Below are 27995 nucleotides of genomic sequence, written 5' to 3'. Positions count from 1 at the left end.
CCTGTTTCAAAACACTGAAGACTCCTAATTGTACAGATGATCGAGAACCTTAAAGCCACTTTTAGGAGACATCTGTTGGAACTGAAACACGCTCATTAAATTAAAATAGTGGCGGTTTTTATAATCACTATTATGAGAGAGCTTTGTCAGTTAAGGGAACAGTTATGGTGAACAAAACAATGAATTAAAAAGGGCCCATAAATTGTATTAAGACTTGAAATGTCAGTAAAAATATCCAAAATATTCCAACACAAATCCTGGTAAAACAGGGCTGCACAGTTTATTATATTGCAATATTAATTCCTACAGTTAATTATGGTGTATTGACACACTTATTACATGTATAATGTTCCCTATAAATGTTGTAAAGCTTTCAAATGTCAAGCCATAACGTTGCAGCCCTGTGAACTATCCCTTGATGAACAATACAGCTCTTTGTTGTCATTGAATCGCCCTTAAATACGTGAGATGGTACGAGCAAAGATCGACAACTTTGTACACAATTATCATTCACAATCTCTCACATTTATCCCTGGTCCTGCTTTAATCGCACAGTTCGGCGTTGGATACCCTACAGACACAATCACTGAGGGGTAAGACTATCAGCGAGGGAGACAGAGGTTCGAATGTGTTGGACTGGTTTGTAAAGGCGCCTGCGACGCAGGAAAATGGAATGATGTGCAGTTTGTTTGTTTTTTTGGAATGTAAGTTAGAAATAAAAAAGTCCTGGCTGTGTGTGCATGTGTGTTTGTGTGTGAGTGTGTAGACATAACGCATGATGCTGCCTGCTCTCTCACTGCTTCCAACACAAACAGGCTATGACTTCTTCCTGATGCCTTCACAGAAAAAACCCAAAACAAAACAAACAAAAGAAAAAATTAAATATCGCTCCAGGATTATGGTGTGAGTTAGACTGGAGGTGCATAATTTCCTCCACAAAGCAGAGAAGAGAGAGACATTAAAAACAGCCGTACACAGCCCTCGTGTTTTACACATATACATAAAAAAAATTGAAAGGTCACATTATGAATATTTAAAGGTTTAAATAATTATAATAATTAAAAACATGGAGACAGGAGCTCTTTGAGAGCAGGTCAGCTGCTGCTGTTCTCTGGCCAACAGCACAGCAGGAATAAATATATATATTCATATACGCTAAATAGAGAAGAGCAAAGAAACTTAACCGGGAAACAGTTTCAAACTGATACCTTTTTATAGCTCTCTCTTTCCCTCCTCTAAGCAGCTGTTGTGCACACCTAAAAACACAAGAGAGGACGACCCGCAAGCAACCAGTCCAGAGCTGGAACATTTTCAGCCATGTGTTTGTTCTCCTGTGAATGTCTTTTTCTTCTTCCTGTCAGCAGCGGTCAGCTTCCTCTCAGTGCCCCCCCGCCCCCTCCTCTTATGTCCGAGTCCCTCCTTCTCATCAGTGGTGAGGAGGCTGGGCGGCAGGGAGGGGCACGGGGAGAGAGAGAGGGAGATGGGGTGGGGGCGGTTGGAGAACAGAGGGAGGGAGAGCTGCCTGAAATGTAGGCCAAAGCGGTGGTGGGCGTTTCCATGGAAACAGTGTTCACAGCAGTCAGTGACATCATCAGTACGGGGAGAGGCGACTGGGTGAGGAGGGAGGGGGGAGGGTGGGGGCGGCAAGGGGGTGCAACAAAAATGCATCCTGATTGGCTTGGACTTAGACACGGTTCTCTCCGCCCACTCTGGTCCTCCGCAACATCCTGAGGTAAAAGACAAAGACAGCACCATGTCTGGAATCTTCTATGGCTACCAAACTCGATGTGTAAACATGCAAAAACCCAGAAACCAACACGCCACACACCTACCTTCTGTTCTGCGGGTCCATATGGTCCAACAGTGCCTCCTGGGGAACCCTGAAGTCCTCTATAGGCGACTGGTAGCGGGATTCAAAGGAGCCCTCCCTCCCTCTGTAGGCCATGGCCTGCGCTGGCGACTGGGGCAGAGGAGACATGTTGGAGGAAGTCGAGGACACTGAGCTCAGCTCCCCTAAACGTTCCCGTCCAACTTGGGCTGCTGCCGCCACTGATGTGCCCCCAACGGCGAGGAACGGGCTCAGAACCTCTCCGTTTTCATCCTGAGAGCGGGAGAAATGAGAAGACAAAAAATGAGGAAAAGCGAGATGACTGACACATCAAAATCTCAACTCTAGGAGACTCAATTGCTCATGAAGATTATGGGATGTGTTCAAATGTTTTCGAGTACATCTTAAAATGACACTCAAATACCTATTAAACACTGAAAGAGTTATTAGTCAGTATCACTGCTTCTGCTATCCATACTGGTCATTAAGTTTTAAAGAGACTAAATCCACAGTCCTTGTTCTGTGCAAAAATACACTCTGAAGTTCAGTTGAAGCTAATATGAGGCTTCATCTGTCACTTAGTCAAATTAAATTGGTATCTACAGCAGTTACAGTCTTTATAGTACAATATTGCCTCTTTTTGTCCCCTCATACACTGGAATAGCATTAGAAATGGACATCTTCATCCTAGTAAGAACTGAAGGAACAATTACAGCAACCAGCAATAACTGTTACAGTGTACATTACAGTGTACAGTATAGGTTCACTATTTTTCAAGTCCATCCTGATCAATAGTCAGGTTCTCAAAAGAACATTGATCTGTTTTTCTTTCTGGGATCATTCCTCCTTTCCATACTGGCCTCTACTTAGAAGATCCTTTCATAATGCACTCTCAATGTAAGTGATGGGAGACTGCAACCCTCCTTCCCTGTAAAACTTTATTTGAAGTTAATATGAAGCTTCAGCCAACCAAATCAAGTGCCAAGTTCCCTCTTTTTGTTACGATCCTTTGACTGCAGCTGAACAGACAAAATACTGTCTTCAGGGACATAAAGAGGGAATTTTATAAAATTAAACTGCGGATAGATCCACATTATTTGATTAACTCAGATTGCTGAGGCCTCATTTTATCCTCAGATAAACTTTTAATACATTTTTGTTCAAAACTTCATCACTTACACAAGTACATTATGAAGGTAATGGTCTGTATGAACAGGAGGAATGATTAAAGAAAGCAAAATGTGTCTTCTTTTGGACACCTGACTGTTGTTTTTAGAGAGACATGAAAAAACTGTGAACCTATCTTTTAAGAAAAATCCCCACTGATTAACTATGTATAGGTTAATTTTAAGAGGTGATGATTGTATATATTAACTTTAAAGTCAATCAAACAAACATGTTTACATTAAAAGATGACCACCAAAACTGTCAATGATCATTTTTTTTTCTTATGAGGTTTTGATGCATGTAGAGTTAGTTGATAGTGAAGACATCAAATGCAGCAGTTTCAAAAAGGCTCAGTTAAGTGCAGCAGTTTACCCGTCCTCTGATGATGTCCATGTGGACTAACAATGAAGCCAACTCCAGATCCTCATTGTAGCTGTTCTTCAGAGGTACTGACCGGTAACCTTGTGTCATACAACAGAAAGAGGCAGAGTACGGAGAAGCTGTTAATACTGTGCAGACGGTCAACAAGATTTTAGGTCATTTTTTGGTCCTTATTCATGAAAACACGCTTGCTGAAAACGTATTCAGATAACACCCGACTGTTTTGCATACCTGTCTTCAGGCTGTGGATGGGGAACGTGGCCTGAGCCAGGAAGTTTTGGTCGTTGAACATGTCGATCTCATAGACCACAAAACGCAAGAAGGCAAAGTCAGAGTTGCCCACTGTGAACTCGAACGGCTTTCGGGGCCACGTGGGGTTCAGACCGTTATCAGCTGCAGCGGAAAAAACGAGACGGAGAGAGAAAGATGAGAAATGTTTAATACGTATCCACTGCTGGTGCAGTTACTGTAATTACATTATATTCCAAAGTAACAACAGTGAGAAGGTCTGCTAAAACGTTCAGTAATTACATTACAGTTGCAGACTTGATCACAGTGTAACTCCATGAATTTTGGCATGATAACACAGCAAACTAAATTACACCCTGTGTCCAAACGTCAAGGACAATTGTTTTGGCATAACTCTCTCTTTTTGCTGGAAGAAACACAAAGCAGGAGGGATGAACATAAAAAAAGTACAAAATGGAAAAGGAAAAACCCACTAATTTAAATTTATGTCTCATAAAAACATGATTACCATATAAGTTGTGTTTGGGTCAGAAACAGCAGTTTATAGCAGAAAACTCCAAAAGTAATCTACTGACCTAATTATGAAAACATGGCCACGTTAAACTGGTGGTAAAAGAACCTTGTTCCTGTACCGTATAATGTAGTAACACAATAAATAGAGATTATATAATGGAAGGAATGCAGACAAACTGAAAAAGATACTGGCAACAGTTAAGGATAAGTTAAAGATGTGTAAAGTTAAAATATCGGTAATTTGCAATTCTCACTGATCCTTGACTACAGTGATTTACAATATTAGGAAAATAAATCCTGGGTTGTTTTTTTTCTGTGTTAACCTTTCCCACCACACAAAAGTACAGCATGTGGAAAAATATGTTGAATAAAGCTACAAAACAATGACTTAATGTTTATTTATTGGTTAAAACCAGACCATAAATCCCGATGAGAACTATGCCAGAACTATCTTCATAGTATGGAATGGTTCCCTATTGTATTCCCACACGTTGCTAAGTTGTTTGTACAACTTCCTGTTTTTCTAGGACCAGACAGGAAATTACATGCGGGAGATGTATCCAGTAAACACCAACTACCCATTCCTTCAGTTTTGGCACACTACTCCCTCTGGGTTTAAAAAAAAACAAAAACAAAAAACAGAGCAGCTCTCACCTTCTGAGTCAGTTTTTTGCTTGGCACTGTCATAATCTGCCCCACACACTTCGATCTCGATCAGAGGACAAACTATGCCTCGTCCATGCTTGGGCAGGTGCCGGGCGCCCAAAACCTTTATATGAGAAGAAGAATAATAATACAAGGAAACTCCTTTAGATCTCCTCAGTCACTCGTTTCAGCCCATGAATACAAAAGATTCTCACTTTACTGTACCTCTATCTGTAGAGTGACTTGTTCAAGGCCTCGTAGCGTGTGTCGATCAAAAGGATCAAAGTTATCGTCCCTCATGATGGGCGGCTGAAGGACATAGCCGCTCTTTCCATTCAGCATGAACAGAGCCTGGTTCATCTGCATGGGCTTGTCTGTATGTGAGTGAAGAGGAAACAAGGTTAAAAAAAGGTTCTTCTGTCTACGCTGTTTAATTGTTATCAAAGACAGTAGATACCTGCTGTCTGGAAGTTGAGCGCTACCAGCTGGGACCCACAGAGCCACATGGGCAGAGGGTCGTAGTTAGAGGAGTCTAGTCTCTGGCCTCTGGGGTAGATCCTGGACAGCTGTAGTCGATTGTACTGAAGGAACTTCTTTCCCTTGATCTTGTTGACGTACTTCTCTGCCTTGGTCTCAGGAAAAGATGACATGTCCCGGAAACAGGCCCGCTCTGTGCCAATTTCTGCAGGAGGCAGGGAGAGAGGACAGACCTGACGTACCTGTATTTGTTTGGGCTACTTTTATTATGTCACTGGTATGAAATCAGTCACTTCTAGTGAACATATGCAATCCTTACTGTCTTCATCAAACGGCACAGGCCTACAGTAGATGACCAGTTCGGATAACTCCAGTGCAATCTTCTTTCTCCTCTCCATCATCTTCCCCTCCTCCAGCTGCACAAAGAGACACACAGCTTTAATATGACAACACCAAGAGCGAAACACACCACTTCTTAGTTTGTATCTTCCCAAAATTAAGTAACACCGAAGCTTTGGTTGTGCTGAGCAAAACAAGATTGTGGTGAGGTGTGAGTCAATAGAATGGGATTACTGACAAATACCATTTGCGTGCACTTTTCATTATTATAGAGCAAACACGAGTCATGATGACTGGCCCATTGAGCATGAGAATGGTGTGAGTCTTTGCCTGGGTTTCCTGTCAGCCGAGTGATATACATACCTTGGCCTCTGAGGTCATAGTGACCTCGCGGATCTTGACCACCCACTCCTTCAGTTCGTCTGGGTTGCTTGCAGCGACGTCCAGCACTGTGCCCGACCGCATGGCAGTATTCGGCACCAGTGAGAAGACGTGAGGCCGGCTGCCTTTCCCATCAGTGCGCACGACTGCAGAGAAAAAGGGTTAGTTCAACTTCAACTGAACTTTTTAACTGGATCACAGTTAAAACATTTTAAATGTGATACGATGTGAATTTGCTTGCATCTCTATAAATGACTTGAAGCTGTAATAAAATAGTAACACACCACAATCACAAAAAATAAAACAAATAGGAATAGTGTCAGATAAGAAGAGATAACATGATGGTTTTGTCTAGCTTCACTCACAGCTGGGTTTGGCTTAAATTTATCCTGAATAAAAGCCAATGTGCCTATTTTTCCATCAAACTAAGAATTTACCACTAAAACCTTTCCCCATGTTTCAGCCTCTTGGTCCACTATAATCTGATTGGACGTACTTTACAAAGAAAAGGTCAGAGGCAAACAGCATTACAGTTCAAGTAATCTGAACTTCTAGCACAGCAGTGAGGTGTAAAATCCACGTACACAGCATTACTGCCTCAAGGTTTAGCGCCATCACTTTCAGGAAACAAGCACTTAAACTCTTGCAATTCTGCCGGTGATCATGTGCAGTACACCTTAGAACAAAAGTGTACATAAAGATATAATTAGACCGTTCCCATACTACCACTAGATGGAGCCAAAGAACCAGCAGCAAAGAAATGGGCTAAGGTATTAACTGTGGTTAGCAGAGGCCATAACAATGCATGACAGCATGTGCCAACACTAATGGGTGTGTATTGACTGCACTGTAGGATGTCAATGAAACACCAGACACAGCTGAGAGAAAAGCAAAAGTTCTAATAAAATTAAACGAGGAAGAATAAATAATGCAAGACTGATAATGGACAAATAAACAGCAAAGCAAGTGTTGCCTGTGTCCTTTTGAAATTAAAAACAAAGAGTGCAGAGAAGACGTGCATGCCCGCAACAGCCACAGAAGGAGGTTACCCTTTGGCAAGGTGACTGCTGGCTCTGCAGCACAGAGTAGAACAGGAAATGGAGGGGCCACTCACCAATCTGACAGGAAGAGACATCCACACTTCCTCTCAGCAGATCTCCCAGAGGGCTGTTCTCTGTCATCTCCTGCTTTACAGAGAAGAGGGGGGGGATCAGGAAATAAGATAACCTATAATCCACACTGCACATGCAACTGTGTGACAGTGAATAATAGACAGATGAGTGAGGAGGCTGATCCTGAGGTCCGACCTCCCTATGGAGGAGGCAGGTGCACTCATTTCACTTGAAATATACAAATAAGTAGTTTGTGGGTTTTGATCCTCACAGTTCTGTCAGGCTCTGCCGCTGATGGACTGATCTCCTCCACGTAGTTAGCAGGAAACCAAAACTGCTTCTTTCCTCCACAGTCACCCTTCCACCTGGGAGAAAGAGAAATGCGAAAACGTGTTCAGAAGGAGTGTCAATATAAGCCTTTATTCTCTCACTTCACAAATATGATTGTCTAAAAGGACAATTAAGAGCTCCTTCCTGAATGAATGTTATGCAGGTCACTCACCATCCTCCTTCCTGTTTGTCCACATTAGAGATGATAGCGTTCTTTGTGAAGGAGAGCTCATCGTCTCTTTGGGCTTTGTACTCGTACATGGCTTTCACCGTGCACTAAAAAGACAGAAGGTTACGGATATATTTACTGTCTTTACTATAGGCAAGTCCAAACTGTCCTAAACTACACGTCTCCACATTGGACACTCACCTTAAATGTAGGCATTTGATTGGCCTCCACATAAAAACCTGGATTCCTGCCCTCATACAGTGACCCGTAGTCTGGCTCCTGTTGGATGACAGATTGTGTGTTACTTAAAAAGTATTTGCAAAAAAACAGTGTCATATTTTTTCTGATTGGTACTCACAGCAGTGCCTATTTTCTCCAGTGTGTCCTCATTGATGGGATAGCGCAGCTTCATTTTGCGGTACAGAGGGTGTTTCTCATAGTAGCTGATAAGATCTACAAGGCTGTCAAACTCAGAGGTGCCCAGCACCACAGTCTGACCTTCCTGTTGCACGCGACAGTGCTTAATTTTACCCTCAGCCCTGTGAAGAGACATGCTATGAATCACTTAAAGTCTTCCTCTACACTAGAGCTGCAACTAACTTATTTTCATTGTTGATTAATCTGTTGATTACTCTATACAATGTCAGAAAATGGTGAAAAATATCTATCACTGTATTCCAAAGCCCAAGATGTAACCTAAAATGTCTTGTTTTGTCCAAATCAACAGTCCACAACTCAAAAATATTCAGTTTACTATCTTGACAGACTAAGGAAGCCAGAAAATATTCACAATTAAGAAGCTGAAACTATCTTTTCTCAAATAAATGACTTTAACGGATTATCAAAATAGTTGGTGATACATTTTCTGTCGATCAACTAATCGATTAATCGTTGCAGTAGGCTGGAAATATAAACAACTGTTATTTAGTCAGGCAACAGGACCGAGTTACCTGAAGGAGATGGCGTATGAGTTAGCTTCTATCCTCTTCCTGACAAGGAAAGCGCCGTCACGAGGAACCCTCATCAGCATGTTCTCTGCATGGCTCCTTGAGAGGGTGGCATGGTACCACCTGAAACAAACAACCAAACATATAAACTTAATTGCAGGGACACATTGTTGACTTCTTCACGCTAAATGAGGATGTCAGCTACAGATCTGCAATGTGTGGTTATAAAAGGTTATTTAGAAATAAATTTACGATATTAAATTCTTTCTAATTTATGTGAATGCTGCTTGAGACTCACTCTTTGCTCTCGTGTGCATTGGTCTGAGGCACGGGCTCAGTGAGCTTCATCTCAAACTCGTTGCAGCGCAGCGCCACCTGCTGGTAGTGGGTAATTAGGGCAAACAGCGTGTCGAACACCAGGTTGTCAGTCAAGTAGAACTTTGGGCTGCCTGCCTCTTGACGGGAGTGAATACGACAGTGCTGAACGCGCCCTGAACGCCTGGTGCAGAAACAGAGAAGATGTAAAAAAAAAAAAGAGAAGGTGAGAGAACAACGATTTAAAAAAACGTTTTTATTAAATTGTTTAGGGGTCATTATGACTACAAAGTGTACGCTTGGTCTTTCTAAAAAAAAACTGGGCCCCTTGTTATAGCATCGATAGCATCTATGCATTGTTTCCATACACAGTTCATGCAGATCCCACGCATTAACAGACGGTGTTCAATCAATGTTAGAGATATATTGACGTTGATTGATCTGCCAGTGTGTCACTTTTGACTTTGCATGTAACGTTACACAACACCCAGCGTGAGTAAAGTCTCCTGACAGATAAGAGTGTGCCACAACCACACACAGTATGCTATAGATAAGACTGCATACACACATCTAAGTTTTCATAAACAATCCATCATGATCAAATCACATTAATATTAGAGTTGCAACCTATGTGTTATTAATTAATCTGTTAAGTATTTTCTCGAATTAATCTTTTAGTCCATAAAATGTCAAAGTTTACATATTCAAAAATGTTTAAATTTATTCAACCTAAAGTCCAAAACCCCCAAATATTGCATTTATTTTTTATATATTACAAAAATAAGCAGCAATTAATCACAAACTTCAGCTGGAAAAAAGGACTGAAACTCAAATTCATGATTCAACTATCAAAATAGTTGCTACCTCATTTTCTGACAACCCATGATTTACTATAGCTCTATTTTAATGATATACCACTCTGCTAATTACAAAAAGAGACTACAAATTACATACTAACTGTAAATGTATGAATAATATTCCCAATCAATTTCAGTGGTTACTATGAATTACCATACAGTTAAACTGCATTCAATGTCCCATTCATCCCATCATTACCATAAATCTAATGTATATTAAATGGGTTTAATTTTACTCAATTATGCTTTTGGTTTTGTATTTAACAAAATTATCAACATTTTAAAAACCTTGTCCATGTATCTCATTACTGCCAAACAAATTCATCTGATGTCTGTGTAAAATGATTACCAGAAGGACAGTGTGTAGTCTCCCACAAAGGTTTCGCTCTCTCGGACCAGGAAGGAGCCATCAGGAGCTCCAGTCTCCAGGCAGTACTCAGACAGGAGCCTTTCAGCTATCTGCCGCCCATCCCGTCCTGCGCCCAACTTCCCATGGAACCATTTCTCTGTCACGTGCTGGTCCATACCATTGGCCACCTGGGAGATGAGGAGGAGGAGGAAGATGCTTTTAAACTCATATGCACAAACCAAACCAAACAACCTAACCAATAAACTGTGCATGTAATGATTTAAAGATTTTTTTTAAATCCTGCAAAAGGCATTCGCCAATCCTAGCAAGAAATAATTAATCTTTTGTAACATATGTGGATTAAGGCTAATGTCTGATCCTGTTTGAGCACCAGGACTGTCATTCGGGTTTATATCAGCAGCGGATCAGGCCTACTAACCTCTCTGTGCTCCTCTTCGTCATCGTTACCCTGGTTATTCGAGGTCTCTTCTGAGTAATAGATCTTACTGCTGGTCAGGACAAAGAAATGAGGGTACCACTCCTGAGGCGAGAGAGAGAGTTTGTTAAAATATTTAGAGGATCCATGTGTCGCACTGAAAAGTGGTCCAAAGGAGGCAAGAAAGTGCCCTCTTTTAAACTATTTCATCATTTAAAACACTTAAAAAAGGCAGTTCATGAATCAAGGCCTGGTTCTAAAAAGAAGCAGGACCCAGTTATGATTTGCTGTTGAATGTTTAACCGGAGAGAACCAAAAACGCTGTCACTGAAGAACAGGGACAACGCACAAGTGTCATATAAGCTACTTTGCTGCATCATATTTCAAGATGAGCCTTCTCCCTCATGCAGCATCCAGAATCCAGTTAGCATGCTTACATGGTTGATGGGGTCCTCCAGGTACAGGATGCCATTTTTGATGGAGTTGCTGATATCGTTCTCTGAGTAGGGAGTGGAAGTGGACACCTCCTCATAGGCACTGCCTTCTGCAAGCTTCTTATGCTGCAGCATGTGAGGGGAGAAAAGGGCATACAGTCAGAAACATTACAGTATCAGAACACTGTACGTTAAATGTCTAGTCACACTTATGCCTAAAAAAAACATCAGGTTGGTTTCTGACCTTGATGAGGATTTTCCTCTTGAGCTGGTTGGGTGAGGGCAGGCCATCTGCTGCGATATCCACCGCCTTGGTCAGCAGCATGTCTCCAAACACCTTCTTAAAGTGAGTGGCCATATTCCTCTGCTGGACAATACTACAGTGATCCTCAATGGACAGGATGATGGGATAGCTGTGGAGGGATTCAAACTTAAGAAATGCAACTTTACAGAAATTCCTTCTCCACATAGATGTGATTTTCTTATTTTATTTTCTCACACACTACAATGGGTAATGCCACTGCAGCCAGTCGGAATTGTTTCGTCTGATATTTCTCAATGTGTGTAGTCTCTTTATCTTTGTCATCTCTTATCCCTTCATCGTCTTACTGCTACTGATGGCTGTAAAAAGAAGTTGTGTGGGCAGCGCGTGCGGAGACTCACTCAGATGTGACGAAAGCATGCTCTTTGATGGTGGTCAAGACGTCGCAGAACTTGATCTTAGTTGTGAGGGTGTGCCCGTGGTAGATGACTGGCATTCCATCCGGACCATCCCAACAGTCCACTGAAAATAAACACGCGTCATTTCATGTACTGTACTGTCTAGAAAAGTATGCTCGGGTGTACAGTCACCAGAGAGTTTGACCTTTGAACCTTGAGGACACACGTTTTCGCATGTTTGTTTACTTTTCTATGAGGTAAGTGACTTTTTATCTCACTCTCAACCTGTTCTATTCATAGCAACCTGCTTGACAAGGCGGTGGTTTAAAAGTGTTAAGTAGCACTGTTGTATAATAGTGTGTGAATGTGTGTGTGTGTTGTGGCTAATTTAAAAGTAGAACTGAAAAGGATAAGAAGAAAGGGTAAGACAGTTAATTACGAGGCTGAAAGTCAAGTGGTGGTGATTTACTGTACGTGGGGACAAACACTATATGTGTGTGTCAGTGAGTGTGTGTGTGTGTGTGTGTGTTTACCCACATTCAATACAGCGGCAGCCCATCCTCAGACAGCGAGCATAAGCCTCCAGGGACGACTCACTGGAAAACTGGTCTCCAGTCAGGTAACTAAAAATAAGCATGTAACGTCAGAGCCACACAAGAAAAAACAACACACTCATATCTAAAATATTTTTTGAAAAAGGACACACACACACACACACACACACACACACACACACACACACACACACACACACACACACACACACACACACACACACACACACACACACACACACACACACACACACACACACACACACACACACACACACACACGTTCTCTTGTGGTAGCACAAAAACAGTGATACTGTTATATCAAAAGAGAATCGTTTTCTTTTGTTGACTGGAGTAAACACTTGTTCCTCATTCAGTCGGTCAATTCAAACTTAATCAAAGCAACATAGGAAGTTTTCGTTCCGCTGCTCCAATGAGTATTGTTTCACATCTAGTACAGAAGGTTATCATTTCAGCTGCCTTTCACACACTTTTCAATAGGAGTGAAAATGTGTTTTCCTGCAAAATACTGGCTTGTATCTGATTCTGGAGCATAATTGTTAAATTATACACTTTTATCTGATGTATGAGGTCAGTTCAAAAGGACCTCTGGCAAGAGAAGATGCCAGGCTTCAATGTTCCCAAGGACCAACAACAAGTGGGTGAAACTTGACATTTTGAAATATGTGCATGAAAGCTTCAGACTTCATCCTTACGTGTTGTGCGAAGAAGAGATCCAGTAGTGGGACAGGGGGTTGTTCATGTTCTCAGGATACACTTGGTCCAGGGTGCAATCCCAGATGGTGTTCTCTTTGGAGAACAAGTACGTCAGGAACTACACAGAGGAGGAGAAAGCAGTGAGGATGAGGCTGAACCCAAATGTAAAGACTTTCCCGCACTTGCAGACACACTTTTTGCAGACTTAACCGCTAATTCTAAGCAACATGGATGTGAAGATGTAAAACAAAAATGACTTACTACTGCTCATTAGTAACTAGTCTTTTTAATTACTTTGTATACTTATATATATTTTCACATCTTTTTTTCCCTTCTTTGTTTAAGTAAGGTATGCATTGGAGTGTGCACTGATAAGGGCCCTTTGGGGGTTTTTGCACAGTTGTGTTAATGCTCATGAAACCAGAACATTTTACTGTTTCGCAGTGCATTTCTACTTTTATTAACATCCATTTTTCTATGTAAAGAAATATGGTAATATCTGGGTAATATCAATATCAGCCATTCAGAAACAAGTTTAAGATGTATTAATAACTTTCATATCATGGAAAGTGAATTTAAGTCTCATAGACCACAGTTTTATTCGCTCACAGACCAGTGTTCTTGCAGATGTGATGAAAATGAGCACTTTAGGCACATCACAGTATGTATGACTGAAGTTGGCAAGTTCAGAGAGAATATTTGGATTCAGCCTGTGTCAGAACAGTAACGATGGCATTTTCTGTCCTGTCAGGACGCAAAAGATCTGAATCCTCAGCGGCTCCAGCAGCACTTCACCCTGCACTCTGACCTTTAAGAGACTTCTAAGTGAGGGGTCAAAAAAAAGCTATTTTTCTCCTTAAGGAGTTTTTCTCAGCATGTGCCACTGCTGTCTAACATAACGTGACCTGCGGCAGCAGACAGACACAGTACCAGCTCCTGCAGGCTGGTTTGTACCAGCTTCCTGTTGTCTTGAGTCAATCATAGCTTTATGGTGACCACAAAAAGCATTGCTCATGCAGCGCCACAGTCAATAACCTTTTCTATCTGTGTGGGAGGAGGTGCTTCAGGTCGAGATCGTGGCTATCCATGTCAATTTCTGAGCATCTCCCACCCACATCGACATCACAGAGGGGGGCATTGGAAAATATAACTTGAGTAAACACGTTTACATTTTTCCATTAGTGAGCAAAAAAACCCAGAAAACAGCACAAACAGACTCAAGAAAAAAGAGGGAAAAAGGAAAACAGGAGAGATGGCGAACGTGTGTGTACCTCGTCTTGCTGGAAATAAGGCTGCTCCACTTCTCTCAGGGGGTCCTTTATGTAGCCGAACATAAACTCTTGAACCTTTTCCTTGTCTGTGACCCACATTTCCTGGATTCACGTACAGCACATAGAAACACAGATGCATTAGAGCGTGCAAATGAAACAAATTTGCAATACGCTAGATGCCCAACAGCCCGGAGAGATTACCTTTTGAGACTCCATGAGGAAGCTTTTGAAGTCCTCTAGGGAGATTCTCTGTTCTGGTCTGTCAATGAACCTGGCAGAGAAAGTAATGCTTCACTTTACTGTGACGCTGCAGAGAGACTCACTGAGCACGTGTACAGTGTTTAATTTTAGCTTACCTCTGTAGAAACGGGATCTCCATCTGAAAGAAAAAGAAACATTTCAGTTAAATAATCAAAGTGTTGTCCTCAAAGTGTGTGTGGTACTAGACATGAAGATGGACACAGACATCCTGTAGGGGGCTGAGTGGTTTGTCATGGGGGGCACTGAGTTCATCCATCCATCTAATCTGACCCCAGCCTGCCTGCCTGCCCGCCTTCATCATTTGTGTGTGTGTGTGTGTGTATGTGTGTGTGTGTGTGTGTGTGTGTGTGTGTGTGTGTGTGTGTGTGTGTGTGTCCTAATGGCCTCGACCAGAGGGGTTTGGTGGGTTTTTAACTGGTCCGTATTGATCTTGAAGCCATTTGAGAACACACAGATGGGGGAGGAAGGGTGCTTTGGCATCAGACGGGGCACTGGGAGATGAAAGCGCTGGGACAGAGCAAAATGATTGTAAGCTTACATTTTTCTGAGCATCAAACATGAGACTGCGATAGAGCTGGGCAAACTGGCTGAAGGACACGTCTCCGTTCCTCAATTCGGAGTCCTGTAAAACGAGCAGAAAGAGAGAATGCAAAACTAAAAAAACTGACAAATCATAAATCTTTAAGCCTCTAACAACATCATACTGAAAGGGAAGTGGGCAAGGAGCTGGAGTGGAAGCAGGACTGATAAGTAGAAGGAGGTTACCGGAAGTTTCTCTCGGAGGAACTTCATGTTGGGCACCCTGTAGTTGACCTGGCTCAGCATGCTCTTCAGATCCTTACAGGATATCCTAAACACATACACAGGTTTTGTTGGAAAATAAAAACACAAACATGGATACGCACGTAGACTAACGCAAGAAGACTACCAGCTTGCACATGTAGACACTGTTGTTGTGTCTTTTTTTTTAATTTTTAATTTTTTTAAAATGTTGATAAAAATTTGGAAACGCACGTCCCTCAGACATTTTGGCTTTACTTTTACTATACAGCCTGGAATTTTGGCCAGGGAAGACAATACCCCCACCAGAGCTACAAAGGCTTGCTCTTTCGTCTATGTAACAGACAAACATCTCTGTGCATCTCCCCCATCCTCTGCAGTCTGTTTCCTGCTGCAGGAAGAGGTGCTGGTGTGTGGCTAAGAGGTTAGTTCCTTTACTACAGCTCTCTCTCAAAGACACCGAACTGCCTGATAGCTAGTCCTCCTGCTCTGGATGCTCTGGGAAAGCACACAACTGCTGCAGCAAACTATTTTGTGATATTTAATGATGCCTATTTCCTGTGAGGATACATTTCTAAGCCTAGCTGATTTACCTGTCTTCTCTGTTGCGATCAACGGCGTAGAACTGCTTGCGTAACCACCTAAAAAAGAGAATTAAGACATTTGATGCATTAAAAATCTGGTTATTTATAAATGCACCACCCCTTCAATTGCTCAGGCTTTGGATATGGTGTGTATCCACGTAGGTCATTTACCTCTCTATCTGGAGCGGTGTCGGGGACTTCAGTGTGTCAGCCACAAGCCAGTTTAACCCTTTCACCCACATGGTCATCTCCTCATCAGACGTTGCTGAGGGCAAAGCCACACATGACTAAATACAAATATTGTTATATTATACAAAAAAATTAACAGGTGATAAACACAAAAAAGAAGGTACATAAGTTGCTCTCTGTGTGTATTTGTACCTGCCAGGCTGAGGGATTTAAGGCGAAACTCGGTGCCATACAGAATGACAAAACAGTGAGCCTGGTCCAGCCGCGCTGCCGAGTCCTCCACATAGCGCTCAAAGTCCCGTGACTTCTGTCCAGGACGGATCTCCTTGATTTCTCGAATGTCAACTGGTGAGAAAGACACACAAACAACAGTTAGTTTAACACAGAACCTGGGGAATGCAGATAGAACTGAAGTCATGATCACAATATAAACCAATATACAGCAAATATCATGTAAAATAATCTAAATTATGTTCAATATAGCTGCAACTCATGATTTGTTTTGCAATTTATTTATCCATAAGTTTTCTCCATTAATTGATTAGTTGTTATATAGGAAAAAAAATGCGAAAAATGCCTGTTATAATTTCCCACAGCCCATGTTGATAACTTCAAATGTTTTTGTTTTGTCCAACCAGCAGCTCAAAACAAAAAGATATTCTGTCACAGAAGAAAATCATACAAATCTCAAACATGAGATAATGGAGCCAGGATAATTTGCATTAAAAAAACAAACCAAAAACACTAAAATGATAAGTCATCAATCCGAATACTTTTTAATATTACTTAATACTACTTAATATTAATTTGCTGCTGATCGATCAATCATCTACTCATTGTGGCTCTAATGTTTAATGCACTGAACTGTTGCACTTCATATTAGTCAAAACTCTTCATATGTGTTAAAAATGCTCCAATCTGTAGTCACAATTTGCTTGGAAATATTAATTTAGATGAAAGTAAAATGTAAAATGGTTACACAATATGATCATATCCTCACTGAATGATCTTCAGACAGACCAAATCACAGGCCAGGCTTAGACCAGACACTGCGTCTGTGAGAGTTTGAAGCCACTTGACCACATAAAACAGCAAAGCGGACGCCATGATCTAAACCACACACACATACAGTAAAAGAATATGGTAGAAAGATACTGTTAAGTAATAATTTCATAGGTAGTGATGAAGCTACCGACCCGAAATTAATCTTTGGTTGCCTTTCACCACTGAACCCAACCAAAACCACCAATTACTAATACGCAAACAGGAGAGTCTTGAGCCAGTCACACGAACCTGCTTGTGAGGGGACGAGTCGGGTCTGCGAGTGACAGTAAAACAGAGATTTCACAACTTACAGAAATGGTATTCTGATGTGCCAGCAAGAATGCTTGTAATGATTTTAATAATTGAGTTTACAAAGGGCAAAAGATGGGGAATATAAAACTGATGCAGCCTATATAATATAGCCTGTATAATACATATCTTCAAAACTGGACCGACGAAAAAAGCCCTGCATAGGCTTTTATATAAGATTGCTTCATCTTCAGGAATGAACATCTGGGAAAAAAAGACCTGGTAAAAAATTTTCTTGACTCCATTAACGAGCAGTCTGAAATTTTACGAGTGTGTAGGCTGTGAAATAGCTCAACAGGTTGCTATCAGCATTGTATTAGCAGCAGTTAAAGAGCTAGGGACTCTCCTGCTAAATACACACTCACTCACACACACACACTTCTTTCAGCTCCTGCTCCTCTTCCTGCCCCCGAACCACACATCCTGTGCTTTTGTCGCCTACACACCACATCTGTGCTCGCATATAGGTGAGCATGTGCATGTTCATTTCTCAAGCATTACAAAAAAAAAAAAAAAAAAAAAAAAAAAGTATGTCGTCTTCTCTTCTCCGCAGAATTTAACCAAGCCGTGCTCTCTGATCATACATCATATCTCAGTTTACTTTACATGCTACGCGGGCCAGCAGACTTCCGCTGAGAGCAAGGCGGCTCTGATAGGATGATTTGTTAGACAACACTTTTAGTCATTTTAGTCAAAATATTTGGAGGCTGCCTCAGACAGATGCAGGAAATAAAGAGATAGCCAGAGGTGTAACCTTAGCAAAGGAGATGAGAGGAGGTATCCTGCAACACACTCCCACACTTCCTCCAGCGCTCTGTTCAACCTTCCACATTATTTCCAACACTTCTCACCAGGGCTGGGCCGTACTTTTTCAACACTAATACTGGAGTTCAGGACTAAATATGTTCTCAATACTGTACTTTGATAAATGTAGTTTCTCAACAATAGTTTTTCACTCAGCAAGAGAAGATAAAGTTTTATATTAAATGTCTAAACACAAGCAGCCATACAAAAACATTACCTTAAAAAGTACAGTTTGGTGCTGAAACATTTGAATACTCATTTCAATTCTCAAGAAAAAACTTTGAGAATTTGCTGGGTTTTGTTCTGTTGTATATCATTGTACACAACATACAATAAAATATATTTGGGTTTTGGATCACTGGTAAGAGAAAACAATGTGAAAATGTCACCTTTGTGACATTTGTTTGACACTTTAGAGACAATTAATTGTCAAAAGATTAATTAATAATAAAAGTAATTAATAGTTTAAGCCTTTATACAAACTAAAATTGTGAATATGTACATTGTATTAACTATCTGATGATGTAAACAACATGAAAAACTGAGGAGGCTTTCATTGCCAACCTAAGGTGTTTTCAGTTAGTAACAAAACAAGACGAAGTGTGTATGAAATGCTAGAGGGCTTTAAAGACCCAGTAAAATGAAAAATACATTTTCCCTCTTCTAATCCTCTTTCCCTGTGTTAACTGTTCAATTATCTCTTGTTATATGCCAATAATACGTGAAAAAACAATCTGGTTTTTTTATATCAAAATTCTTGACTGTCGTCTTACTGTAAAAGAGTTTCATCCAATCAAAAATGTATCTATTCAAATGCAAATTTGGGTGACCATCTAATTGTAGCAATCATATAAAGCCACACGTTATAATAGCTAACAGACCAATATGGAGAGAAATGAGAAGAGATGTGAGTTTAGACATCAGTAAAACAACGTGGCTGAGGTCTAATTGATTCATCTCTCCCTTGTCCTCCTGATCTAACAGGTTTGGGTGTGTGTGAAGCTGGCAATCCTCTGTAGTTCTGTTTCTCTCTGCTAAACTTGCTAAGCCCCCGTACACTTATAGCGTTTACACCGCTGATTGTCCCGCATTCGGCTGACTGATGGTGTAACTTCATCACTCGTCACTCAGTCAGTCAGTGAGACACGGACATTCATGATTGTAGGGCTGGCGCTGCTGTTGCGTTGCATCTAAAAAGAGGTTTGATCGATATCCGGCCCATCTCTACGTTCAGTTCAATTTAATAGCCCTCATCACATATTCCATTAGTTAGATGCATTAGATGCACAACAGAGGCTATTAGTTGTATTCTGCACAGGAAACAAAACACTGAAAACTAATTCTGTTCCAATTTCTTGTTGAATCTTGCAATTGTGATATGTACAAATAAGTTCAGTATTTTACATATTTGAGCACAGAATAACTAACAAGCTTCGGAACAAAAAACCGAAGTAGTCCATATTCCTGCTTTCAGATTTTCAGAGTGACTGAGCATCCTGTTGCAGTGTGCACCCCCGCCTCAGCTGACCCACATCAGCTCCTTTAATATCACAGTGGATAAAGTTAAGTCGAGGACTTTCCCCCTGACAAATAACTGTCATGCAGCTCCATGATTTTCTGTTTCCTCGTTTCAACACATTGTTAACAGATCGAGTCAGCTGTGGAGGTTGTTTTCCGACAGCAAACTGATTTCTACAACAATGTTTTCATACGCACATAAAAACAGATGCTGATTGTGAAACCCCGTTGCTGCCTGTGAGTTAATGTCCCGCTAATTTGTTGGTCTCGTATATAAACGGGCTGACAACCAAGTGTGTGACTAAAATAAGAAAAATAATAATAAAGATATGGAGCACTGTGTCAGCTAGAAATGACATCACACGTCTGGGGTGAGAAAGCATGTGTGTCCTTTGCGGGAGGTATGGAAACAGCAGGTCAGAGTGATGACAGTTTCCACAGACGTGTGCAGGTAATTCCAGTCACATTTACATTACTGAAAACAACAACTATTCTTTACAAGGTTCATTCCCCAAAAAATTTCCCAGACACAACTAACGTCATGTTGACTGCTATCTCATGCGGGTCAACATGGACTCATCCAGGAATTATGACTATGATTTAAATAAAGGCACAGAAAATGTTTAAACGGGATGTATTACGAAAAGCTAACTTTTCAGTGTTTGTGTGTTTGAGTCTCTGATGAGCCTACTGACACACAAACTGTGAAATATGATCACCCAGTCAGTTTGTTGTGCGCTGGGCTTGCTCTGTACCGTTCACATTTGATGCCCCTTCTTAAGTAATTTGGGAATTGACTGAAATAGTACAACTGCCTGCATCCATGCCTTTATCTGAGAAGAGATTTGAAAATGTGTGCGGACTGAGGGACAAAGCTGAAAGCCAGCTAACTGCGGAGGAGAGAGTCGGGAAGCAGAGCTGCGTCACTGTTGCTGAGGTCTCATCTTTTGGAGGAATAAACACCCAATCTGCTCTGACCCGGAGCAGTTTACCAGCAGGAAGAGTTTACTTTTTTAACTTTTGAGATTAAGATGATTTATCTGCAAACTGGCTTCTCAAATTAGTAGCTAAGTCACTAAGTAAACATTGGAGTCACACACCACCTCAGCTGCTGTCAACAATAATACATATCTGAAGTTTATAACATTTTAAAGTTACACAGAATATAGATATCAATGTGTACAAACAATAATGTTTCTGATGTATTTAGACGTCATTCTGAGAGTGGCTGGAGCAGCGACAATGTTAGCATAGCTCTGATCGATCTGAAGCCCCTTCAGAAGATAAACATTTTAAAAGTTTAATATCACTGCCCATGTTGGAGTTGCCGCCTGTTGTCGCTCGCTGGCTGTTTAGAGGTAAATAAACATAAATGATCACACGGTCAAATTGGTGCAAGTAACTCAAGGCATTTGGTGCATTTGCTGCACCGCACAGCCATGTTTCTACGGGTTTTAGGCTCAACAGTTGCCATGGTAGCCCGTCTGAGTGCCGGCACACCCCCTCTTCTGCGGGCTGTGCAAGCACTCAAACTGGTCGTTATGAACAGATCTGTTTGGACAGGATGAGAGGGTTGCTGCATGTCAGATAGATTTTATTAAGACTTCTGGGAACTGCAGTAACTTCTTTAAATAACCGGTGACAATTGCTCATTCACACTCTACTGAAATTTATGACACACCGCAAAAGTTTACCAAACCCCTCTGTCAACTTGTATCACCTCACATCTGTGGGCTCAGTGCACCATTCAAATGAGATAAAACAACCATTTTCATTCTGGATGCATCAGCTGACTATCATTTTCATTCATGGTTTGGTCTACAAAATGTCAGGCAGTAGTGTAAAATGTTGGACCAGTTTTACAGATTCCAACGTGAATCTTCAAATGTCTTGCTCTGATAAAGATATTCAGTTTATAATGATATAAAACAGGACAAAAGCAGCAAATATTCACAATTGAAAAGCTTTTTGTTTTTAGTTTTAAAAATGTATTACCAAAACAGTTGCTTTTTATTTATCTGTCAATCTACTAATCATTTCAGCTCATATTCTAATAGTAATGAACACCACAGATTACCATAACTACAGTGTTAGGGGGTAACTAGTTACATGTAACGCAATACGTAATTTAATTACAAATACAGTTCCAAAATCTACATGAACCAATGAATACATTTTCAAGTGAGAGATCAATCTTGTTTCATAAGAAATGATCTCCCTTATACATCATGTCAGTATCCATGAAAAACTTTTTTGGTGGGATTAATGGGTAAACTTACCCCAAGAGTTGAAAACATTTGCTAGAAAATCAAATGTAACAAGTTACATTACTTTGAGTAAGTAATTGAAGTAGTTAAATTACTTATTTCATTTAAAAAAATGTTAAATAGGGTAACTAGTCATATGTAACCTATTACATTACCAAAGTAATCTTCCCAACCCTTTATGACTATCAACTACTAGTTAATGTATGTGCATCGTCCTCCTGTGACATTAGCAGATCTACTCTGAACCACTCGTCGTTAACCGTTAATTAACGCAGTGTAAAAAAAGATTGTTGTCCGTCAAAGTTAATGTAATCTTTGGTGTCACAGTTGTGTGTCGACGAACTGGTTTAGTTGGTCTTGCAGGGAGAAATCTGTGAGCCAGCCGACAGCATGAGTGAATGTGACTGAGAACTGATTTACTGTTGTGGCAAAGAAGAATAAGATACATCGACACAGACCTACATTCAAACTCGCTGTGTGTAAATCATTACTCATCGTGGGTCATGTGTATCTGTTACATTTAAACCTTTTAAGGAGTTTGATAAGTTACATACGCTTGTTATGTAACTGTGAAAAAACGTTTTTTCTTTTGCAATATTTAGTTCAAAACTACATGTTCTGACAAGGTTCAAAGCTACATGTTCTTCAAACAAGGTCTTTTATTATTGTGATATTAAAATATATCATGATATAGTACATTTTCCTGAGAAATACTGTACTCTTTAAAAGGGACAGATACCACTGTGGACATACAGTAGCAAAGTTTAATTAAACCTGCATCCTTAAGACCCCCACTTCAGTGCTTTTGAGCAAAGCTTGTAAACATGAAAGGATCTGATGCTACAGAGCACTCCAAGAACCGAGATGAGACGTTAAATCATCGATTGAGAGTGTCAAAAGCACACATGGTTCATTCATGAATATCTAAAAACTGGCTCGAGGATGATAAAAAGTAGCAAAATTATGTGTCACTTTCTAACAGGATTCTGATTCACATTGAAGTAGCTTTGTTATCAGTCACATACTCAGAAACGTAGTCCCAAAGATGGTTTGTGCGATTTGCTGAGTGCTATAAGTGATATTTCGCAACAGACTCCTGAACTACGTGCTAATGTAAAATTTCAAGTAGCGTTTGGGCAGATATCTTTGCTGGAAAAGACAACACAAGCAAAGAAAACATGGTATTTGTGTCATTCACTGCATGTATGTTTTACCAGTCTGCAACCATTCTGCAAGACTACATCCTGCATGTGGCATCCAGCATGTAATTGCATCACACAATTGATGTATGAGTGTATGATTTATGTCATTTGGCTGGCAGAATGCAACGAGCATCTTTATAGAAATTATTAAGTCAAACAAGAAATCTAAAGAAAAAAAAAAGAAATCAATCGAAGAGAGAGAGAGAGAGAGAATGTGCCAAACAGGTCTCAGCACTTTATATTTAGCAACAAGCTAAAGTGCCGTTTCCACAGTTAATGGACATAATTCTCTCAATGCCATTGATAAGGGGGTATATAAGGCGGGCCAAATTGTTCCCAAATGATCACACGCTTCCAGTAAAAACCCTCATATTCTATTTCTGTACATTAATGAGCCGCCTAGGCCGATTTCACCTCTCCAGGAGTACAGGAGTATCAAATTGCAGCAATGAGCTCATGTGTGTATGAAGCCCTTCATTGCAGAGAAGATGTGTGTAAAAAAGAAAAGAAAGAAAAAAAACCCTGAGCCTGTCATCTTGTGTGTGTGTGTGTGTGATCTTTTTGCTGCATCCGGAGCAGAGTGCAGCTGTGCACAAGGCATCCTGCTACCCGAGAGACAGACGACTAAACGACACACTGAAGGCCTGCGTGGCCACAGATACACTGGTTTGTTGAACATTAACCTGAATGTCAGCCTTCCTGGTAAATTACAGTATATTCCTATTAATAAACGGTTCCAGGAATGGTTCCTTCTTCTTGTGGTCAACCCCCCCAAAAAAGGGTCATTACGTCATGATACCTGTATACATTGTTCTAATGCTCTGCTTGGTGCAAGACTTCGGTGTCAACTCCATTGAAGCCTATGGTAGATGCATGGAGAAGCACACTAAAAACACAACATATCTAAGTCGTATGACCTTTGATGAATAAATGTTTCTACCATGAATGAAAGGAGAAACACTTCAGAGAATACGGACTGATTTTTCCACAAGGGTGCAGTCGCTTATTTGCTGTTGTTCTCCAAATATCATTACAGGCATACTTTACAGGGCTCATGGTGTGTCAAATTAAAATGCTCACCATGACAAATAAAAATAAAGTCGCAAGTGAAGTGTGCCTTGAAATATTGAGTGTGGGATAAATAAATAACATGTTAACAAAATCTGTATTCTTCATTCCTTCCCTATTCCTTTTATTTCAATCCTGAGGCTGCTTTATGATGATTGACAGGGCTAGAAATAGCTGATGTTATGGATATATTACCAATTCAAACCTGTTCTAATTATTAACTGTACAATGGTAGGCTATAAACACACCCCTAGCTATAAAACAATTAATTTCATGGCTATTGCAAACTTTTAACACAAACTTCCTCGTTGGAAAATAATGCATCATAGTTATGAATGAAACAATCTCTGCTGTGATAAAAAAAAAATAAACACCTGGGCTGTAAACCCATTTGTCTGGTGCCCTGCTGAAGCTAATCTAGCTAACCCGGTTACCATATCAAAAACTGTAGATTATGTTACGTAACGTTAGCTAAGGGGCTCAGAGTTCATTTAGTTAGGGTATTATCACAGTTTAGCTAACTAGTAAGTTAGCTAAACTGTGATAGTACCAATAGTAGTAGTACCGATAGTACTAATGTTAGTAACTAGTAAGTTAGCTAAACTGTGATAGTACCAATAGTAGTAGTACCGATAGTACTAATGTTAGTAACTAGTAAGTTAGCTAAACTGTGATAGTACCAATAGTAATAGTAGTACCGATAGTACTAATGTTAGTAAGCATTAGTCTATTATTAACCTCAAACATTAATGCATAAAAAGCTTCAGTTTGTATAAATGTAGCACAACTTTAACGCAAATAAATTATTGAATTAAGATATAAATCAATATACCTTGAAGACACATGAAACATTTGATAATTAACAATACACCAAACTACCAGAGGCTCCATCACCTTCATTGATAACCTGTTAAACGGAGAGTGTAGATATGATGAAGTGTTCACCACTATGCTAACTGCATTGACAGCTTTCAATTGTGACACCAATGAGTGTTAGTGTGCTATACAGCGACGTAATGAGCCTTCCTTCTTTCATAATTTCCATGGTCAACCCCAGAGTTGTGCCTGAGATGTGATTCAACTACATATAGAAAGCAAAGATTGCTCCAAAATGCACACCTGCTCTGTCAGGTATTAATTACATGCAGCAAAATAAAAGGAAAAATTGTGCTTTTGAAAATGAATGGGCAGTCCAGTCATCTTTTTCCAATGCAGGCACACCTGAAGGACTTCAGGCGACTTACATAACAACCCAGATCCCACTCACTTGAGCAAAACTAAGTACATTTGCAGGGACTAATCAGAGCTGAAATGAAAAGATTATTACGGATATAAACAGACAAAAATCTAAATTTCTATGTAGTAAAATTGTTGTTTAGCTTGAGTGCTGTCTTTTCGCAGTCTTTGAGGCTACATCACACAAAAAAAAAAATCAGGTTATCAGACTGTTCAGAGTAAAACCAACAGATAATCCATATACATGTTTCACTTTCAATTTAACATCTCTAATCCTTGTTTCTCTGAAATGTCTTGCGTATAGATATCTTGTGAAAGCACTGCCAGTCACCCTCGAACTTGTCACATTACCAATATTATATTTCATTTCGCCCAGGCCCTCAACTGGTGTTTTGAAAAGTGACTTGTTTTCAATCATGACTGACATCACTTGTCAGTTGTTTACAATACCGCCACGTCAAGTCGTGTCATGTTCACTCCCAATTTCTTTTGTGAGCCTCTCTTTATAGTTTTCATATTTCTGAATGTATGTACACAAACCAGTTCTTGCAAGGACACTGTCGCATTTAAAATTAGCACTCAGGAGCAGCACTATCTGTTTGTCTGTGTGTGTGTGTGTGTGTGTGTGTGTGTGTGTGTGTGTGTGTGTGTGTGTGTGTGTGTGTGTGTGTGTGTGTGTGTGTGTGTTGGTAACGCTACTCACTCTCTCCCTCTATTTTATCCGTGCCCCGAGTCCAGATAATTGTCCTGGTCTCGAGCTTGACTTGAAATGTCCTTCTCTCTGGCCGCTGGGACTTCTTAGAATAAAACAGTGTCAGTACTGTGCCCAGCTCCAGGTCTCGGTACAGGTTGTTCATCTCCGTGTCGTTGTCCATCCATGGGCCAGGTCCGTTGGAAAAGAAGCCTGTGGTCCCAGCCATGTTCACTTCCCCTGTTTGTTATCCGTTTCCTCTCAGAACAATCTGCTCAGTCCAGGCCTAGACAGGGATACCTACAGCAGGAGGAGAAGGGGGTGGGTGGAGGAGAAACCCATGAAACAACAATTCCCAGAGGACTTCTAGTGTGTCTGTCCTGTACACACATTATACCGCAGTGAGGAGCTCAGGCTTTCAGGAGACCTGTTTTTTAAATACTGAGAACTTTACTATGTACACGATTATACACCTGCAGATATGCTGTCAACACTGTACATTTTCCACTATCCAAAATGTTTAAACCACTCTCATGTTCATGTTTAAATACAGTATTTAGTTTAAAGCTTCTCCTACCTATGTTTTTAACATATATGTGAAATATAAACATGAGTATTATGATTTTTTTAAAGTATGAAATATGGCCATTCCCAAATAGTGAATAAAAGTGAGATTTTACACAAATTCATGAAAAACCTCCAAACATAAAACACTGACATTAAAAGATAAACAAACCCAAAACATATATATAAACTACATATTGCATACTGTTTAATTTATAGGCTTTGTTTAATAACATTTAAATGTTTATTGTGTCGAAAATAATTATGGTTATTTTTATGTTTTGTACGTGTCCTGAAAATAAACGTCCCAACCTACAGAATAAGTACATAATACGGAACTAAAACAGCACACACACAATATAAATAATATATTAAATCTGTAAAAGAAGAGTGGACACGATCATTTAAAAGAGACACAGTATATGTTGGTTCAGTTTCACCATTTCCTGACATATGTGGACGTATTGATTTTTCTATATGGGTAAGGTTACTCTCAGTATTGAATAACACAGGAGCAGGACTGTGATTTATCATTAACACTGATGTAAATAAATGACAGCTGCAGCCTGGAAAACGTGTTGATTAAATTAATCACACCGGATAACTTTCACTCCGACAATGATTTCAGCTTTAATCCAGCCAGCGGAGAGGTTTAATCTAATTTAGACTTGATTTCTCAAACTGCCAACAGGCCCGTAACCTGCTGCAGTCCCGGTCCCGGTGGAAAACAAAGTTTCCTTTGGATACAAGAAGCAAAGAAGGCATCACATTTTTTTAGGAGGGGAGGAGGGGGGGTACAACTGGTGGCGAATGGCAGCAGAGTGGGATAACAGTGTAACAAGAAACGTCTGGTTATTTTCACAGCGTGGAAACGGGGCCGGTGTGTGCTAGCATTCCGCTGGGCCAAAGGAACAACCGAGGTTAGTTTCACCCGACCGGGAGAGAAAAAAGCCCAGGTACCAGCAGCTTTTCTACCCCTCCATACCCGCTCTGTTTTTTTTTGTTGTTTTTTTTTAGAGAAAATCAACTAGAAAACAACACGTCGCAAGGGGCTGCTGTGTTGTACCTACCGCCGCAATCTCGGCCCGACCGCACATCTCCTACGGCTTACGAGGCTGCTCTTCTCTCCTCTCTCCTCTCTCCCGTCGTCTTTTTCCTTCTCCGTGTCTTCCCCCCTGCTCCCCAGGTTTTTCCGTGATTAAATCATGGCTAGGCCCTGGTAAAAAGGCGCTGCGGTCCCGACGACAACAATCCCCGTTTCCTCTTCTCCCCTCCGGCCGTCCATAGAGAGGTACAGGCAAGACAAGCGAGGACCGTGGTGAGACTACGCAAGTTTGTCTGCTCTCG

General features: G+C 40.6%; 1 protein-coding gene across 3 annotated transcripts; it reads right to left on the bottom strand.

Annotated features, from left to right (window-relative positions):
• Positions 1 to 4: 4 nt before the first annotated feature.
• On the bottom strand, positions 5 to 27951 carry plcg1 (phospholipase C, gamma 1). 3 transcript variants are annotated; one of them, XM_062428004.1, is made up of 33 exons: positions 27719 to 27951; positions 26097 to 26384; positions 16138 to 16290; positions 15928 to 16021; positions 15766 to 15813; positions 15158 to 15242; positions 14931 to 15014; positions 14488 to 14510; positions 14333 to 14402; positions 14132 to 14233; positions 12860 to 12978; positions 12127 to 12212; positions 11593 to 11713; positions 11174 to 11342; positions 10933 to 11055; positions 10499 to 10600; positions 10060 to 10247; positions 8837 to 9037; positions 8542 to 8661; positions 7950 to 8130; positions 7793 to 7870; positions 7595 to 7698; positions 7364 to 7457; positions 7095 to 7167; positions 5963 to 6126; positions 5580 to 5676; positions 5241 to 5465; positions 5009 to 5157; positions 4793 to 4907; positions 3608 to 3769; positions 3368 to 3456; positions 1829 to 2101; positions 5 to 1727 (listed from the first exon to the last, which is right to left on the bottom strand). In XM_062428004.1, exons 2-32 carry the CDS (start codon positions 26311 to 26313, stop codon positions 1829 to 1831), a joined length of 3909 nt encoding a protein of 1302 aa, XP_062283988.1. In that variant the 5' UTR covers positions 26314 to 26384; positions 27719 to 27951; the 3' UTR covers positions 5 to 1727. The 3 variants fall into 3 exon arrangements, with proteins under 3 accessions (XP_062283988.1, XP_062283986.1, XP_062283987.1); XM_062428002.1 differs by having other exon boundaries at positions 1833 to 2101; XM_062428003.1 differs by having other exon boundaries at positions 1833 to 2101; positions 7095 to 7164.
• Positions 27952 to 27995: the final 44 nt, after the last annotated feature.

The sequence above is a fragment of the Scomber scombrus genome, chromosome 10 (assembly GCF_963691925.1).
Source record: "Scomber scombrus chromosome 10, fScoSco1.1, whole genome shotgun sequence".
Classification (NCBI taxonomy): Eukaryota; Metazoa; Chordata; class Actinopteri; order Scombriformes; family Scombridae; genus Scomber; species Scomber scombrus.
This window is presented reverse-complemented; position numbering and strand designations above follow the sequence as displayed.